At 41.4% G+C, this 19,498-nt stretch overlaps 1 protein-coding gene across 2 annotated transcripts in view; it reads right to left on the reverse strand.

Moving 5' to 3' along the window:
• The window catches only part of ATP8A2 (ATPase phospholipid transporting 8A2), a 350,007-nt gene extending 330,509 nt beyond the window's left edge, over window positions 1–19,498 (reverse strand). For both annotated transcript variants that reach the window (XR_005102732.1, XM_037377817.1), the window contains exon 1: window positions 19,177–19,498. Coding sequence is in view for 1 of the 2 variants with exons in the window: in XM_037377817.1 (XP_037233714.1) it covers window positions 19,177–19,255 (79 nt within the window). In the remaining variant the exon portion in view is untranslated. The remainder of the gene's footprint in view (window positions 1–19,176) is intronic.

Below are 19,498 nucleotides of genomic sequence, written 5' to 3' on the forward strand. Positions count from 1 at the left end.
GACCATTCCGTGATCCTATGTATACTAGAAATACAGGTTTGTCAGTTGAAGTCATCTATGCCTATGACTTCCATAAAGACATCCAGGACTACCAGAAAACAGTTATTCAAATACTGATTTAGAAACACTCCTGCAGGGAAGAAAAAAAAAAAAAAAAAAAGGTTTCAGCAGGAACAAATTAGATTTCACTAGCAGGACAACCAACTTCTCACTCACCTTCATCCCCCTCCCCTTCCACCCCACCTCCAGTTAGCATAAAAACCAAAGCACAGAAACCCAGCCTTTATATCAACAGGTGCAATGCCTATATATAGATAGATATATTATCTGAATTTAACAGCAAATACAGTAAACTATTTTCAATTTTGGGGAACTAATACCCCGACACTAGCTTATGCTCTACACCTGACTTGGGGCACAAAACAATGAGCTAAAGCAGCTCTAACTATTAATAGATAATCCTTGCAATCCACCTATCAATGGTTTTGTCTCTATGTTATCAATGCAGTTGCTTCCATATTAAATAGGCCTTCTACTTCAGAAGGCTAAAATATTGATGTCAATAAAGAAGATTAAGTACTTGCAAACAACATAATACTATCAACAAAAAGAACAGACATTTTTCTTCCATCCTTTTAATATCCTCTTGAGTAAACACCAAGATAAGAAGAAGTATTCACCATATTAAGGTATATCTGGTTTATTTTAAGTAGCCTGAGGCCACTACAGCTTCTTGCTTTTATTTGCAGTTACATTAACCTAGAATTAACAATGCTATAGAGCTGATTTAGCTCAGTTTTTATTTCTAGAAGCAAGAACACTAGACTTCTATAAGGGAAAAAAAAAAACCCCACCATTTAAAAAACAACCTTAAAAGTTACAGGATAAAGCAAAGAAATGCATTCTTCATACCCTGTGGCAACAGCACTTGGCCTATGCCTGAGACTGCTGCCTTCTAACAGGCCAGAAGAGAAACACTGTAGAAAAACGCCTTTTAAAACCAGAGGCCTCACATGCACTAATCCAAAAGGGAACTTCATCACTTACCAATTCTTGCCTAAAAAAGCCCTGTGGTGTTACTTCCAGCCTTTGACCAAAGGCTAGCTGAGAAGTTAAGAATTTGAAGACGACGTGCTGTAGCTAAGCACTAAGACCAAGTCTTTTCCCTACAGGTTCTCAAGACTGGTTTAATGCAGCCCTGAGACTCTTCTCATGAAAAAGTTCTAATGATTAGTGGATCCACAGGAACTCCCTTATGAGCAATCCTCACTACATATCAAGAACAATTGTTTCTAAAAAAAAATAAATAAATCTAAGGAATCCACAGCAGGCAAATAGGCTGGAAGGTAGAGAAAGCTCTGTTCTGGCAACCACAGATAACCAGTCTGACAAGTCAGGGAAAGCTGGCTTTAGCTACCACAGGGGAGTTTTGGAATAGCTCTTTAAGTCCAAATTTGCATTAGATTAAAATCCAGTACTGTATATCTTCTGTCATCATTCAGCTTCTGTTTCCCTCACCCACTCTAACTAGACCTGTTTGAAACATGTAAGCCCTATTTATTAGTCACAAAGCACACCTGCTCTAGACATGCAGGGCACCAGCAGGTGCACCCATTACTTAAGAACTGCCCAAGAGGCAGCAGGAGGGGAAGAAGACAGACAATAGACAAGATATACCACTAGCAATACTAACAGCACAACGTTCACTGCTCAGACTTGGTTAATGAACTGGGCTACAGATAAATTCATTTGTCAAACCCAGCTCAGACCAGCCATTTGCTCACCAGGCAGCACTATGCAGCAGCCATGAGATACGTGGACAGCAGGTGAGACTGCCTTTCCAAGGAGGCATCTGACTATGAAGTAGGGAACTAAGGTTTAAAGAATCTCCCTTGAACACCAGCATTTCAAATCCCTTCTTTTGCAAGGAGGGGAAAGAAAGACCACCAAGACTGATCCAGAAGTAATCAGGAAGAACTGTTTGATCATCAAGGACTGACTGGTATGGACTGACTAAGCAGTCGGCCGCAAACTTCCCTCCCAGCATTTCTTCAAACCACTTCTCTCTGCTTCACAACTGCACATGTAATGCAGAGGACAATAGGGAAGGATCATTTGCAGGAAGAAGAGACTAGGACCTTCTGGAGTTCATTTTGGCTCAGCTATTTCAGAAGCAAGGCCCAATTTTACCTCATCCTCTGTTAGACTGAGGACTATTCAGTATGGACTTAGACATCCAAGTTGTATGTGTAAGCCCAATTCAGCTCCTTTAAATGAGCACACAGCAGACCCTGTCTGCAATGCTGAGGGATTTCACTGCTTGTACAAGCCACCAAAATGCCTCTAAGGCATTGATCCCACCCAAAGGGTACCCCAGCATCATACAAATCAAAGTTGAAAGCGTTGAGTGTTAAGCCAAGAACAGCACATTATTAATCCACTATATCCTTACCACTCTGCTACTTCCACCTTTTTTCAAGTGTGCTTTTAACACAGATATGTAGTTAAGTAGATATGAAGGAAATAACAGGGGAGGGAAGAATGAAGTTATAGTCTACTCTTCTCAGTGAAGCAATGTATTTTAAATACAAATCATACACATCATTGATTAAGTACTTAATAAAGCAAATAGAAAACCTGACTGCATAGTACCATTACAGAACATACCATGGACCAAGCCACACAGGCTCACATGGGTTATGTGGCTTATCATATTCATTAAAGGTTCACTACAACTGTTCGTGGGATTGTTAATGGAACCGTTTAGGAGAGGAAATTGGCAAACAATTCATTCTCACTAATTGCAATATGCTTTCAGCTATCTCAGGCAGCAGCCAAATGCCTTGCAGAAAAACAGCATCTTCATAACTGCCGACTATAATAACCAATAAGATTCTATCATGTTCTTATTTAACTCATATCAATTTTTCTAGTGTAGTATCTACTCTATGTTTAAGTTTGACATAATGCAGGAACAAAATTAATACAGTCTTGTTAATCAGACAGGCTATTTTAGCTCTCCACCTTCAGACCAAGGACTGTTCAGCAATCCCAACATGGTAGAGAGGACACTCCACATGCATGTAGAGGACTGCACTGAATCCCAGAACTGCAAACGAAACCCATGCAGACTCATCACTCAGCTCCAGCAAGAGAAACAAGAAATGCCATCCTCAGTCCACAGTGGACAACATGGAGTTAACTATTAACAGCAGAGGGAAAAAAAAAAAAAAAAAAAAAATCAATCTCAGGCTAACTATTTCAGAGCTCTAGAAGTAACAAACACGTTCCAGAGTGGCTCTGCTATCCTGCATCACCATCACAACACAGATAGGGTTTGCAGAGAGGTAACACATTCCTCAGATTCATTTTCCAGCACTAGCATTTTCTGCCTTTTAAATTATCTTAAAACAGGAGTATCTGTGCTGATGTGATAATTAACAGCCCTCCCCACCACCTGGCTGTTTCTCAGAGGACTTGGAGGCTATACTGAAACCACAACCTTCCCAAGAGAAGAGTTACAGCAAGGTGGTGGAGGAGTGGGTATTTCAGGTTTCTTATATTTGGACCTAGAAGAACAATTCCTGTTCTCTCAGCTTTGAGCACTCAATGAAGAATCCAGTGCAGAACCTCTCATGTTGCTTATAAATGATGTGTATCACTGAGGACTACCAAAACCAGAACACAGCCAATTATGTTTAAAGCAGCTTAATGAAGACATACATCCGTACAAAGCTCAAGACAGACTTGCGAACTTAATAAAAACCTTCAGCGTAGGACAAGTTTATTTTTAGTTTAGTGAATGTATAAACAGACTGGTAAAACACAAAATTCAACAGCAGTTCTATGTTTAACCAAGGACAAGAGAAAAGCTGCCATCGCACGCCTCTGCCTGTCCCCTGCAGGAAAAGAACGCTACTGACAGATAAGAGAGACTTACAGGTTTTGCAGTATCAGCCAGTCTCATCTCTGCTCTACAGCCTCAGTCAGAAGATCAGATCAGGGATGATAAGAAAGCTCATAGAGCTAGAACCTCATGTGGATCCTTCCTTTTCTCTCTGAAGCACATTATATGAAAAATTACCAGTTATTTTAATGCTGCAGTAGCATTATTTATCCACCTGCTGCTGTGAAGTCCTATACTATAAATATGACTGGAGAAATTTTCCCCAACAAAGTATTTTTATTAGAAAAATCTCAACCCAAGAAGCCCTTTCATGCTAGTTTTTCTTCCTGGAATAGCTGTCTTGTCTGCAGCACCTGTACTGTTTAAGTTTTAGAACTATTCTTTAGTCTCTTCCCCCACTATTTCTTTTTTCTCCTCTCGCCCCCACTCCTAAAGAGATGAATAATAGTCTCAGTGGCTTGATCTCTAAAAGATACATTACAGTGCTTCTAGAGAATTTTCTGCAAAGTCTGTAGACTAGACCTGAACTGCTGCAGACTGGCAGCAGTGAATTTGACTTAGGCAGAGTTATGCTGACTGGACCAGCTCGGGCTATGACCATACAAATCTCCTGCCAGCTAGGGTTCACAAAAAGCCTGTCATTGGCAAAAACATTAAATGCTTGTTTACCATCAGATCAGGTTTCAGCTCGACCTATTCCATCCTTGCTGATGATTAAGTACATTTGTATTGCATCTGTCTGTCACTTTTGAGACATTCCGGTACCTATCTGCAAAAGGCAGTTTTATTGGAACTGCTACCAGAATGAGTGAAGACAAGAATCACAGACCTTTTCAATATTTTATTATCTAGTATTACATAGGCTTATGTGGCTTTAGAGGAAATTATGCTTATGACTCATATGTTAGTACTGGAGGAGTTTTTCATAAAAAAGTAGCCCTAGGGAAAGGAAGAAAAAAAGCCCAAACCAACCAGCCAACCACTGCTGAAAGCTGAACATCACCACCTAGCTGACTCAATTACCAATGACAGTGCATCCATCCAGGTTCAGTAAGCACTACTGTTTCATTCCTAAGAAAGTCTTATCAGCTAGACTCCAGTCACTCCTCTCTTTCCTCCTGTTCAGCATAAGGAATTGTTTAAGATGCAGAGTCCAAAAGTGGTTCTAAACTTTTCAGGACAGAGCTTCAGACAGTGCTGAGCTGTGTCCATTCCCAGATTAGATACCATGTTGCTCAAGTTTCTCATTCCTTTGTGAAGAAGACACCTTTTGAAAGGTAAACAGCCATTCCCCACCCCGAGCATAAGCGTCACTTTTTTTTTTAATAAAACAGAAAATGAAAGCAAGCAGCTAGTTCTCTCAAATACTAGTGAGGAGAAGTTTCACATAACAGTTTTTTCTGAAAGCCTAAAAACCGCCTTCTTCTTCCCTCTACATACTATTACAAAAGATACTTGCTCATATATAAGCAGAAGACCCCAGCTAGTAAGCATTTGTTTACTGAATTGTGCTTAGAGCTCTTCAGAAATATTACTACCACATTATTTCTACATAGCTGTTCTACTTTGCAGCAAATAGCAGAGCTACTCAATGGAAAGAAATCCCTTCCACGCAGTCACTATCTTAATACTGAATTCATTGCTAAACAACAGTTACTCGCTACTAATTAGCCCTTCACCCTAATAAGTTAGAAGGGTTTACTCACATGTAAGTAAACCATCTTCAACATAGCTCCTACTATGCAGCTGTTGAGAACAACCACTGCAGTACTTGCATCAGAGTTTAAGCACATATGACAAGAACACAGAATTACAGGAAGGAATTAATCTGATATTGATTTATAGTTGCTTGTACTCCACGTTTAAGTTTTAATTATACTTTTATCTAGCAGTATCTAATTATGAATAAAAGAACAAAACCATTACAGTAAAAGCAGGCATATGCTTTGCTTACTACAAGATTCTTTCTATATTTCTGAGTAAATCTTACTACCAGGAAAACAGGCTTTCAGCTTCTCCACATAGGAAAGTGAAAAAAAAATATACAGGTATCTTTTCTAAAATCAGTATCTACCTCAAAGCACTACAAATGAACATGTCAAAAAAATTTATTTTCTTTAATAAGTACAACCTTCCCTCCCCTTAAATAAACTTACCTGACTAAAATCCAAAGCTAAAAGGGCAAACCTCCTAAATACTACAGCTTATCCTCCCAAAACCTCTACAGACACATCCTTCTACTTCCTTTCTCCTCTTATAAAGCGTTATCTCTGTGCATTAGCTTCTCCCACCCACAAATTAGGGGGCTGGGGCTCATTAGTGTAAACAGAGCTGTAATAATAGGTATCAGGCAGAACTTACATGTAATTAAACTTACTTTCTGGTGACTAGTTACAACACAACTTATCCAGCTTGAATGATCACTATGTTGCCCCACCTGAAAGAGTTTTCAGACCACTTTACCGTTCCTTTGATTTTGTAAGTGTTTATATTGTTACAGCTATGTTTTCTAGTTTATTTTTTAATTTGTAACATTATACATGTTAAAGTATGTATAAACAATCAGGAAAGGTTACTGTATTTTTTTTGCATATTTTGAAGTTTAGTTCAGAATCTCTTAATTGACTTGTTACTATTTGAGTCTTCTTTCACAGTTCCTTTTAATATGAACTGATTTTTCATTTTTACAGGTGTATATAATATGAGAACTGCTTGAATATCTTTTTCTGTCTTTTGGCATATGAGACAATTTCAAAGCATCTATTTCTGCTTTGACCTTAGATTTAGCTGCTTGCTTTTTTTCTGTTAATCCAATTCTATTTTGGTTATATCCTCAGTCACGGCATAGTCTTCTAGTTGAAGCACTGCCAATCTTCTTAATGTAGGACTTCCCTTCCCCCTTCTTCACGTTGTTAATCACGCTTCTCAAATTTTAGTTTATAAAAACTGATGTATCAATATTTTTTTATTATTAGAATTGTTTATGTAGGAGTAGAGTCATTGTTAACAAGCTATTTAAATATTAAGAAATAATGCCCAAAAACTACCAAGGTATAGCTTATAAAATGTCCTTGTTAAAACTAAACCTTTACAAGAAATAGAGGATTAAATAAAAGGTCATGCTCTGTTTGTCTTTTCCAGAATATCCACATGGGCTTGGTTTCATGAGGTCTGACACCACCAAAGCCAGATGGCAACTATGAAAAACATTTAAACCTAATGGTTGCAAACTTACCTGACTAAAGAAACCTTTTCATATACCATCTTCTATTTTCCAGCACCATACGAATAATATGTAGCTGCCTGTAATCTTCATATTGACCCTACGAGTAGACAACTAAAGTTATTCCCTTGCTCTGGAGACACTGATGACAAAATACTGAGAACTGAAGTAAAAGAGCTTTAGCTGCCCATGAAGACAGAAGCCACCCCATCACAGCTGTCCTTCTCCATCCACCTCGGTAAATTTTGTGGCTTCTGTTTAGGGTACTAATATTTTATTACTGAATGCTAGTCCATGTACTAATTCTGATGAAAGTAAAAAATATGGTTGTTTACAGTTGCTCAGTCCCAAATTAATGATGGTGTACATTCCAATAGTACCATCTGCCCTGTCTAGACATGAACTAGGCCATAGAAATATAAATCCTATCATCTAATCAGTGGGGAAAACTGATGTTCTGATTTGATTTGTAGCCTGTAACAGAATGAGGGAGAAATTCAACAAGATATTTGTGTGTAAGGTGCTGAGTATCTTACAAGGGACTTTAATTAAAAAAAAAAACAAGTTCTGGTAGGAAGAAGGTTTGAAAGTAACTCTTGCCTCTGGCTGTCAGGGATCTCTCCACATAGGAGATGGCACTGATAGCCTAATAAGAGTTTAATGTCTCTTTGAACAACAGCAACGATAGCAGAAATGGCCGGTGCACAGAGCCTGGGAACCTGGCTATCTAATGAACCAAAAAGTACCAAAAGGAGTACTAAATTATTTAAATCCTATGCTATTTAGCAGTAAAACAAAATTGCACTGCCTCAACAAATTCATATCAGACCTATTACTGCAGCTGTTTTATTCCCATTTTTCTCTCTTTGGGGTTTTGGCAAAAAGCTCTCAAAGAAAATGGTCTAGATAATCAGTTGGCAGGCCACAACTTCAACAAAACCATCCAGTGTCGACGACTGCAGACTCTTCTTCATTGCAGCCCTGGATGCACAGTCTTTCTTGATGGTGAAAGTTTAGGATGGCTGAGGTCTCTCCTGCAGTTCAGGCTTGGAACACTAACTGCTCTCCCCCAGGCCATGCCAGGTGTAGCCCTTTGCACCTAAGGAACTCCTACCAGAAGCAATGCAGGGAAGCACGCTGAGGGAGATGGCATGGAGTCAGTGCTGGAAATGGGTAGGGATTTAAATGGTAGATACACCTACTGCGAGACAAAATATACTCATCAGCTGATTTCAATGGAGATCCTGCAACCAAAGAGACGTACCTGGATCTACTGTAGGATTTGGGATTTTGTAATCTCCTATGAGCTACTCTATCAGAAGAGGAAGAGTGGTAACAAGGAGATGCTGTGTATGGAAGATGCTGCGCACAGAGTCCCAACTAAGACATCCATGACAGAAGGGCTCCCTGGCATGCATTTAGGGAAAGCATCATCTGTGTTACTGGGCAATTTTAGGTTGACAGCACACATTACAACTCACAAGAGGAAGCTCTTGATAAATTGGTGTTAAGAAGGAGACATGTGCCGTTCTACCTCCTGAGTCACTAATGTATAAAACACCCTTGTGGTTTGATCGCCAGCTGTATCCAAAGGCTGTCTATATTCCAGAGTGAAAAAAACCACACTGACTGGAATTCAGAATATCAGAAAACATAGTCCAGGCAGCAGAACACTCCCAGAGTTTATCTCTCTTCCTGCACGCAGTCATACTAAAAAAAAAAAAAAAAAAAAAAAAAAAAATTGGCAGATGTTCTCTACTTACGTACAGTTTGTAGGAACATACGCATTTTCTTTTATCAGTTCAGGCTGCTCCCTCAGTCAGTCATGGTTGTGCTGCTTGTAGTGACTTAATTTTGTCCTCTTTTGGCTTCCAGAGAAACTGATTTACTTTGTTCCTACTGGCAGGACATTTAGGGATACTGACTCCCCCCTCCTCCCTCTGCCACTATGCCCTTCTGTTAATTTACAGTTCTCATATTACTGCCTTTATGCACTTTTTGCTATTTCCCAAGACAATTATTACCCATTTCTGAGTAAGAAATTAATCTGAAACTCAAATGACAGCAGACATCACAGATCATGCCAATCTAGCATGGTCAAAAGAAAGTACTGGAATATACTGCATTTGATGGTTGCTATTGTTCAGTCAAAATCACATATTAAGTGTGGGTGGTATTTTTCAACCTGCTCCTGTAAAGATCTTTGTATACAGTCTATTTTCTCCCATTAATTGCCTGGTTCTCCCTGGTATTTAAAAACACAGATCTACAAGGAAAAGCCTGTTTAAAAGTTCAGATCCTCCTGTTCCAGATTATTATGTTATAGTCCTTTACATATACCAATCAAACTCAGTTATGAGATCAAGCTAGATTTCTTTCCCACTGCTCCTTCTGTAAAGCTATTCTGAACAGTTGTCTGATATTTAGAAATATGCTTATTACTTTCAGACTAAATGTCTGTGAAAGTTTGTTCTTGTACCAGCACTATCTTCTACTTGAAATAATTTTTCTCTCTCTTGACTATATGTAAAGAAATATAACTGCTTAGACGATAGCTAGGCTGACAGAAGATTGCATTTTGTAGCTGGTAAGTAAAACACCAAAATATTGTAAAGCTCACAACAAATATAGAAGTGTTGGCCAAACTGAAATGACACATCCTGTCCTAAAGTGCTTCATCACAATCAAAACACCAACTATAGTGGCCCCTTCAGTAATGTGGATCTATATGGTATGCTACAAGATTATATTCCCTCACACTTCCCAGAAAATGTATTTTTAATTCTTCCTATTATAGGGGCTCGACACTATATATAAAGATGTGAAATGATGTCCAACTCCAGTTTCTCAATATGAAACACATTTAAAATAATGAGTTCCTCTGCGCATTTGCATGTTAATAGTTTTACCAATAACTGCACTTCCCTGAAGTGTCTTTAATTGGGGACCCCAACCCCCCAAAACTTCATGTTTTTCCTGTAGGAAATCAACTTTTTCTCCTCAAATCATTCAGATCTTTCTAGCCACTCCTTTCTCTTTCTGAAGACTGATCATTCCCTTTTGTTACCCTAATAAAGGTTTGTAGGGTTTAAAATCTTTTGAAAGATCAAATAAGCAAATTTCAGATTTGTAAATAGAATTGCTTTCACCAAAAAGAGAGGGTAAGAACCTTTTCACTTACTGAAGATTGTAGGGAAAATTCAGCAAGGGTCAGGACTTCAGTTAAGGTGTGAAGAGTGAATAGTTCCCACTTTTCAGGCTGCACAGGATTAGGATGACTTTGACTGGGGACAGGGAGGAAGAATAACTTTCTCCTCTCCTGTCAGTCTGGTAAACTCTTGTGAAAGCTCTCTTTTCCCCCTATGACCAGGCAGACAGATGGTACAAGGATGGCTTCCAGGTGCAGACATGTATTAGTAAAACTCTGGGACCAAGATTTAACTGTTAATCTGTAAAGCAGGACTGGCCCTCTCCCCAGTCTGGGGAGCACTAGCATACCTTAATTCCTCTGTCTTCCTGTCTCTTTTCAAAACAAAGCACCAGGATTGAGGTCAATCCATTTCAGTTTAGTTGCCACAGGACCACTGAAGCAGGAACTGCACTGAGCCTTCCTAGTGATACAGAAATGTTGAGTAAATGACAACGAGATTTCAGTTCAAAGCTTCCAGTTTAAGTCCTGATTCCCACCTGTGTAACTGATACGACAAATGCAGATGTAGCCTCTGCATCTGTTTCAGTTATGACGGCTGCTGTTGACCTTGCATATACTTTCAGCACCTTTTGTCTCCCATTTACAAATAAACTGTATCGTTTACATTAAGGTGACATTTGCTTCAAGTATTTACAGGCACACAAAAGCCTGGGGTGTTTTTTCATGTATCTTTATATATTTTTATAAGCATTAGGTTGAATGTTCCTAGATCTCACAGGCACGGGATGTTAGATTACCTTCACTGTGCTTCGCATGAATAGGTACAACAGTGCTGGGTCAGCAGGAGATAACACGTGAGCCCTCCCTCTATTCAAAGTAGCAAATGAATCAGGGTGGTGTTATTGTAAGGAGATAAAACACTTTTGCTTTCACTTTTTATGACTACCTACTTATTTAATGAAATCAAATAAATGGGTTTGGTCATCTGCATTTGAGAGCTTAGGAATTAAAACTCAACACCTTCCAGGCACTTCTAAACAAAACGTAAGGCTGCCTTCTCTCCCTTACAGAATCTATACAGTAATTTCAGTTGTGTTAATCCTGATTTACAACCCTCTAAAAGAAGGAAGCTTCATCAGACCAAGCCTTTGGCTAAAACAAACTGACGTACTTTGTTGGATCTGTTATGAATTACAAGTCTGACGCAATCATGGCTCTTCCATTTTAGTCAAGTGGAAGACAGGTTCCCATTTATTCGCACTGATACCCCAGTGCAACAATTTCCACATTGATAATTAGAACTAAAAGTAACAAAAATATCCTATGTGAGGGTGGGAAGCAGTGGAAATATATTAAAAAATCCACAGCATGTCTTGTGATTCTTCATGACAACATAGAAGTATTGGGACTAATTTACTGACACTTCATGTTCTTTCTAATTTAAACTGCTTTAGTGCTCACTGCAAGGATAACTACATTGTTAAGAAACACCTCTAGCTGTCTGGAAAACCTCCTTTGAATGTCATATACATGTTCATATACATGTATGTGACATTCATCCTTAACTATATGGATTCTGTTGCTTCTTTGGAGTGCAAATAGTTTGATTGGCTCACTCATTAAAATCTGTATAATGTCAGTTTTGCCTTATCGTGCCTTGGCTTAAAATACAAAACTTAGCATCTTCTGTTTTCAGGTGTGTTCACTCTGTTCTGGCTTCCAGTATTCACATTTAAAATGTCCAGAATCAAGAATTACTGCCATGGTAAGACATGGGTCTCAACCAGTGGTCTGAGAGCCAGCAGCTTCTAAACAGGCAGGAAGCTTACCATCTCCTTAGGCTGGAAAGAAACTGCCCAGGAACTTTTCTAGTAGACAGAATTCATTATGAAAAGGTGGCAATAATGCTAATCGAAAATCTGGAAGTTTTCCAAACAAATACCGTTCAAATAAGAAGTTTTCAAAACTGGTACTTTTTTTTTTTTCATTAAAAAAACAAACAAACCAAACTTTATACAATTTTACATTTTTCCTCAATCTTCCACATGTCAACAATATTTCACAAGTTATCCTTTTGAGTGTGCCAGCTGAGAATCATTTACCTAAAGCTCTCAGATGTCATGTCTTATAGACCTGCAACTGCTCCAAAAGGCTTAGTTAGAAAAGATAAGAGACTGAAAATGTCATGGTTTAACCTCAGCCAGCAACTAAGTACCATGCAGCTGCTTGCTCACTCACTTTCCCCCACCATTGGGATGGGGAGGAGAAACGGAAAAAGGTAAAACCGGTGGGTTGAAGTAAGAACAGTTTAAAAATTGAAATAAAATAATAATAACAACAATAATAACTGTAATGCAGAGGAGAGGGGGAGAGAGGAATAAAATCCAAGGGGGAGAGAAAAACAAAAAAACCCAAAGTGATGCACAATACAGTTGCTCACCACCCACTGACCAATGCCCAGAGCAACCCGCCGGCCCCAGCCAGCTCCCCCCAGTTTATATACTCAGCACATTCCTATGGTATGGAAAATCCCTCTGGCTAGTTCGGGTCAGCTGCGCTGGCTGTGCTCGTGCCTGGTTTCTTGTGCACCTGCTCACTGGCAGAGCATGGGAAACTTGAAGTGTCCTTGATTTAGAGTAAGCACTACTCAGCCACAACTAAAATATCAGTGTGTTAGCAACATTACTCTCACGACAAATCCAAAACATAGCACTGCACCAGCTACTAAGAAGAAAATTAACTGTATCCCAGCAGAAACCAGGGCAGAAAGGAAAACATTTCTGTCGATAAAGAGGTAAGCCACACTTAATGGCTGTCCCAGAAGCAGAAAGCGGTTGCTGCAGAGATGTTCAGCTGCCTTTTTGAAGTCTAATATATTGCTCTGCCCTATCAACTATACATACAAGAAAGATTTTGTGATTAACTGTCTCTTAAAAGAACCTGTCGGCAACTGGGCTCTACAGATACCGTCTGTAACAGATATTCTGATATTTGTACTACTACAAACTAATTAAAATGTGCCACAACGCAACATGGTACAGGAAAACATATGAAACAGTATTATAGTAATAAATCTAACATAGGCGCTCAGAATATTACTTCACAAGTAGCAAATCAGTCCTCTCAGTTTCAAAGATTATTTAGAGGGTATACTTGACAGCTCAAAGAAGAATGGCCAAAGGGAAATGAAACGGCAAAGAGTACCACCATGTAGCAAGTCTGCAGAGTATCACTTGACAACCTTTCAGAAGAGCGGAAAGGGATGACACGATTGTTAATAGGGCCCTCAGCAAATCTTCACTACAATAAAAATGCTTTGTGAGTTGGTAACTAACTGGAGAGCGACCAGTTTGAGATGCTGCCATTAATTTTCAGATGATCATTCAAAACATCATGTAGCGTCAATGGGAGCTGTCAGCTTGGAACTTCTTGGGGAGGGAAAGAGAGTTAAATATTTTACAAAAAAAGGAATGCTTTAAATCAGCATAATTTCTGATACCGTAGACTCCCACAGAAAAAGTCTCTACAGAGTTGGCGAGATCAAGACTGTACTCAAACCCTGTGGCGATGAAAATGCAATACTAAAAGACTATTCTTTCTGCACCCAGTAAGTACAGTTTCATTGTCTTAGAGATATTCTAGGACCCTGAACAGACAAGCAGGCTTCCTTGCAATCACTTTACTGTCAGGCGTTCTAGTCCTGCATGGAATTACAACAGCATTACCACCAAATCACACTAGCAGGGTAGTACCTTTAGATCTACCCAGAAAACAAGGATGCTGACTCATCCAGCACAGGGAAGTCCACTAAAAGCAGATACTGCTAGGGAACTAAAACCTGAAACAAAAGTCCTGTGGAAAGAGAGTGGAGCAGAGAAGAAATAAAACAGTTCATATAAATAGACAGTACATGCATCTGTTTTCAGTGGAGTTATGAACATAGTCAAATAGCATAATATTAGAGAGTTCATGTATTGGCTATACAGTGCAGTGGAGAATTTTATTTTTATTAAATACATTTCCTTTAATTTATTCTTAAAAACTGAAGGTTAGTTAAATCTCTTACCTCTTCAACTAATTTCTAAATAACTGTGTTCCCCATCATCTGAGTGGTTTGATCTTTAACAGATTTATTCTTGACCTCACCTCCCCATCACAGTAAGCCAAAAAAGTGTTTCTTCTGCCACACTACTTAGGACCTTGTTTATTTATTAAGTTTTTCCACAGTAACTGTGCATACATCTTCTTCTAACTTTGTGTTGTAAACACATGTATTTTAAATTCCCTCCCATCCTAATGCAAATTCTCACAGCCAGACAAGCTTCAGGCAAGCGATCCAAGACAGTAGTTCAGGCTGGCCTCTTCCAGTTGGCCCTATCACTTTACAGTTGAGCAAGATCACACACTGCTTGAAAAGCCTCCGCTTTGTGCCACTATAGAAACGTAGTAACATAAAACATGGGGTTTACTGTGATGAGGTCTTGCTGAAAAGGCGTAATTGTCACTGGTGTTTACAGAAATAGGATTGGGCCTTTGATGTGATTGAACAAGCTGCACATTATACTACATTAAGTGCCAGTTAAACGTGGTTGAAAAGAAACAGGTGCTCTGTAACACACGGAATTGCTACCACACAGTTTGAATGTGTGCATAAACACACACGTACTTTAGTCTTCACCTGGAAAAATTTCTTATTGTTGGATAGTAGAACTGCTGTGCGCCAACACTATGGTTGCAATCGTCTTGCTAGCTGTTTCTGTAATCCTTGGTAACGTTAACAGGCATTAAATGCAATTGCTGTGGAAGTACACCCCTCTGTTTAGTGCCCACTGTCACTACACCTGCCAGGTACATTTCTCACAGCAGAAGAGAGCTTTTGCTCTTAGTTAAACATTTAAATGTTAACATTTTAGCGATCTGTTAGCTCAGCACTGTGCTGACCCCTTTCATAGGGTCTGTTTGCTTAAATATGCACGCAAGACCACTGCTGATCTGCAAAATGTAGATATCCCGTCAGAACAGGTGGCTTCAGTGAGCTTCACAGTGAAAGCTTCAGCCTTCGCTGTGCTTCTTACAGTCTGAACCTGACCTCTGCCAACCAAAATACTTGGTATTCTTTGAAGCAGCACTGGCGATGTGTAAATAGTGCAAAGCTGACTACTTTGCTCTTTCACCTATAGCTACTGTGCATTTTATATATATCTATAGGAATTATGTCTAACCTGTAAATGGCTACAGATTAAAGCTTTGAACAAAACAGAAACGCCTGTGTGCAATTATAATTGCTCCATATGACACTTCCCAACAGCTGCAATCACAGTAATGTAGCATCACAGCACAAAGATAGGATCTAACCCAAAGAGGTTCTTACACAGACATTCCTCTGACAAAAGAAAGAGACAGATCCTTTACAATCAGAAGGGAGTAAGACTCTTAAGAGACAGTCGCTGTTCTTAAAACCAAATACAGAGCATAAACACAAGCAAATATCTCAGGGGAAATGCATATGGGAAAGGTAGAGAAAGACTACAGTTTCATACCATGAAATCGCATTTACATTTCAGCTCCTTATGTCTTGGGAAAAGTATCTGTCACTAACTTTGCACTCAAAATATTTTTTTCTTGATGATATGCACCACTGAGCAGTTTTTTAAAAAGACTGCAGTAAATTACATCAAGATCATTTGTACCTTTAATCCATTCTAAAGTTGGAATTTGTTTTTTTTTCCCTAAAAATAAAAATAATATTGTATAATCATCCAATGTCTTATTGACAGTTGCGTATTTTTAGTGATTTTAAGGAGGCAGGAAGGAGAAGAACAAGTTAGTCTTTGATGTCTGTGGTTCCGACAGTAAAGAGCTGGAGACCTCTTTGAGAATAATTTAAATCTAATCAATTTAGCTCAGCTGGTACAACATTACAGCAATAAAAAGATATAGTTGTACAAAGCAAAAAAAAAAATCGATTAATGAGAAAATGCATAAAAAAGAAGAGGACTGATCATCTGAGTGGCAGGAAGTGACTTGCCATCTCCAGGTTCTCCTTTTCACATCATTTGCTTTTCTGTGAAGTCCTTTGTACTGGTGCTAAGCGGGTTTTAAACCCTACCAAATACACCAATTACATTTTATACTGTATTAGCACATGTGGAAGCCACACTACAAAATGCAGAAAGGTAAAAAATCACGATTGGTTCTGACGTGAAAAGACATCATTAGACCATCATAGATGTAGTGTTGGTCTTGACTAAAGAAGAGTATCTATAAGCTACTGGAATACTTTACACAATATGAAAATAAATATGTGACCCAAACTAAAAGCTAATACTTTAAGATTACCAAAACACCCTCAAGAGTAAACAGGACTAAAAAACAAACTGCAAGAATTTAAAGCAGAAAACACCTCTTCTAAAAACAAAATAAGGTAGAATATTCTGATACATAGCTGCCAAGAAACCCACAGCAGATGAAGATGGGGTTACCTGACCCTAACAAAAGGGTGACCCGTCCCCCCTCCACACCATTCAGCTCAGAAAGGTCTTCAGATTTTGCAGTGCCACCACGCAACCACATCTAAACTGCAGCTCAGTCTCCAAATGTGCACCTTTACAGTCCAGTTCACACAGCCCAGAGTCCCTCATAAGAACCTGTTTGGCTCCCACAGAGAGCATGCTGAGAAAAACAGAGCGCTCCTGTCTTTCTGTGTCTCTTCCCTGCTGCCATTCAAGATCATACAGGCTGGCAGAGAGGCACATCGGCACTGATCCAGGCAACCATGTAACCATCTGATGGCTAATGTTGATGCAAGCAAGGCGACGGGAATATGTAGGAAGGACCTTCTTACTGGGTGGCAGAGAGATTGGCTCTGGTTGTCCCAAGCCAACTACAAACACAGCCTTTAATAAGTCTATGTAACAAGTTACACAAACCTCTGTTATGTATTTTTAGAGGCATGACATATATATATCCATCTAGATATTACTCTTGTTATCCTTCAGGAAAATATTCTAAACAGAAACTATATTGTTCAACAACTGAAAAGCAGTGATCTTAATGCTAATCAGCAACCAGCACCCCACATCTTTCTTCAAAGTATCATCTAATCTGGATTTCACTTAGGTGAAATGAAAGGAACATGTAACAATCTAAAGCTGTTACAGATAAATCCCAGATGGTGGAAGATATGGGTGCCTCAGGCACCCAGGGCACGACTGAGGTGCCACTTAACCACCTAGATCCACAACTATGATTTACAAATGCTGAAGCTTAAATTCTTTATGTAAGCCATGTTCAAGCTAAACATTCTCCAAGTGCCAGTCATTCAGCATCTGAAGGGCTGGTTATGGATAAGGGCACCTAGGCCTGGATTCCAAATGTTAGGTCACAAACAGATCTGCCAAAGTGCAGCTCTGGGAAAGGAGCCTCCCTGTCACAGGACAGGATTTCAGATAGGACTGTAGGTCTGGACACAACCCCAAGCACAGGAGAACGGAATCTGCTTAACTGCGACTGTTTCATCTGAATGGCTTAACGCTGAAGGCAAGTAAAGCTGGTAATGTGCTAAATCCTACTCTGAAACCTTACCATGTCCTATGAGCTGGCATTACGCCTCTCTTCGCTTAGCATCCTGCTTACTTCAGCAGCTGTGCAGAAGTCCCTGAGGTTCTGTCCTTATTAGCAACCAGTGAGGCCAAACAGGGGAATGCTACTAGAGTGACCAGGTTGCGCAGAGGAGCCAAAGGGAAGGTAATTTCTCCTTCAAGCTTGCTTTACCCTTGTTCCATGGGCTGAACAGCGACGAGTGGCTGGAGGACATCTTCCAGTTCAGCATCACCCAAAAGCAATCCAGCAAATGCTTTCCAAGATGCTCTGAGAATTAACCCAAAGTAGAGCCGATAAGGAAATGTGTTTCAAAATCCCATTCCTTACTCAAGGTGTGGAAGGAGCATTATACTGCACCCTTACTCATCGCAGAGACTGTACTAGGCACCTAAGTATTTTGCACAGGAATGGGTGTCTCAGCTTTTTACTGGGCCTGTCTTGTAAGTCACAGACAATGTCACTGATGCTTCATCTATCCCCAAGTAAAACAGATACCACAAGTGAATTCTGAATGCACCTTGGTCCTACAGAAGTCAGCGGAAGACCTTTGGGAGCAGAATTACACCTTCAAAGTATCCCATTTTTTGTCTGTTTCCTTATGAACTAGTTGGTAAACATTTTCCAACACGAACCTCTTGAGAAACCCACCCCCGCCTGCCCACCGCCGGCGGTGCTGTCCTCTAACCAGATGCACACCCAGGGATTCTCCTGCCAGAAACCATCAGAACCAGAGAAAGAAGGGGCACAGCACTTTGCCCCCTGCACGGTGCCATCACGACAAGGCAGCACCCGGGCTCTGTCGGACTGTCCCCGACCTGCCCCGAGCCCGGCGGCGCAGGGCAAAGGCTGGCACTGCCTGTGCAGCGGGGCCCGGGCGGCCCCGGGGCCCTGGGGGCTGGGTGCCCGGTGGGCTGGGGCTGCAGGGGGGGCTGCGGGCCCTGCGCGGGGTGCACCCCGGGGGTGCAAGGGCCCTGGGGGTGCAGTGACCGGGGCGGCGGGGCGCAGCGCTGGGGCCGGGCCGTGCAGGGGGGGCCAGGCTGCCCGCCCCACCGCTCCCGGGGCCGCGGCCGCCTCCCCCCGCGCAGAGAGCCCCGGGCGGGGGCGGCACCGCGAGCCTGCCGCCGCGGCCGCCGAACGCCCCCGGCAAGGCGGAGGAGGAGGAGGAAGAGGAGGAGGAGGAGGGGGCGCGGGCGGCCCGGCCATGGAGGCGCCTGTCCCTGCCCGGCGCGCTCCTTCCTCCGCCGCGGCGCCTCCTCCCCGCCGCCGCTCCCTCCCGCCTGGTCCTTTCCTCACCAGCCGAGGAGTGGATCTTGGAGGATTTGCGCTGCAGGGACATCCTCAGCGCCGTGTCCAGGCCGGCCCTGTTCGGCATGCTGCAGCCGGGGCGCCAGGCGAAGCCCGCGGCCGGCTAGGGCGGCGGCGGGCTGGCCATGGGCCCCCCCTCACGCAGACGCCGCGCTGCGGCGGCGGTCGCTGGCACCGCCGCGGCCTGGCTGCGGGGGCGGGCGAGGCGCTAAGCGCTCGCCGGGCTCGGCTCCCCGAGGGGTGCCCTCCTGAGGAGGCGGCGAGGCGCCGCGGCGGGTGCTGCGTCCTCCGCCGCCGCCACCTCCCTCAG

The sequence above is a fragment of the Falco rusticolus genome, chromosome 2 (assembly GCF_015220075.1).
Source record: "Falco rusticolus isolate bFalRus1 chromosome 2, bFalRus1.pri, whole genome shotgun sequence".
Lineage (NCBI taxonomy): Eukaryota > Metazoa > Chordata > Aves > Falconiformes > Falconidae > Falco > Falco rusticolus.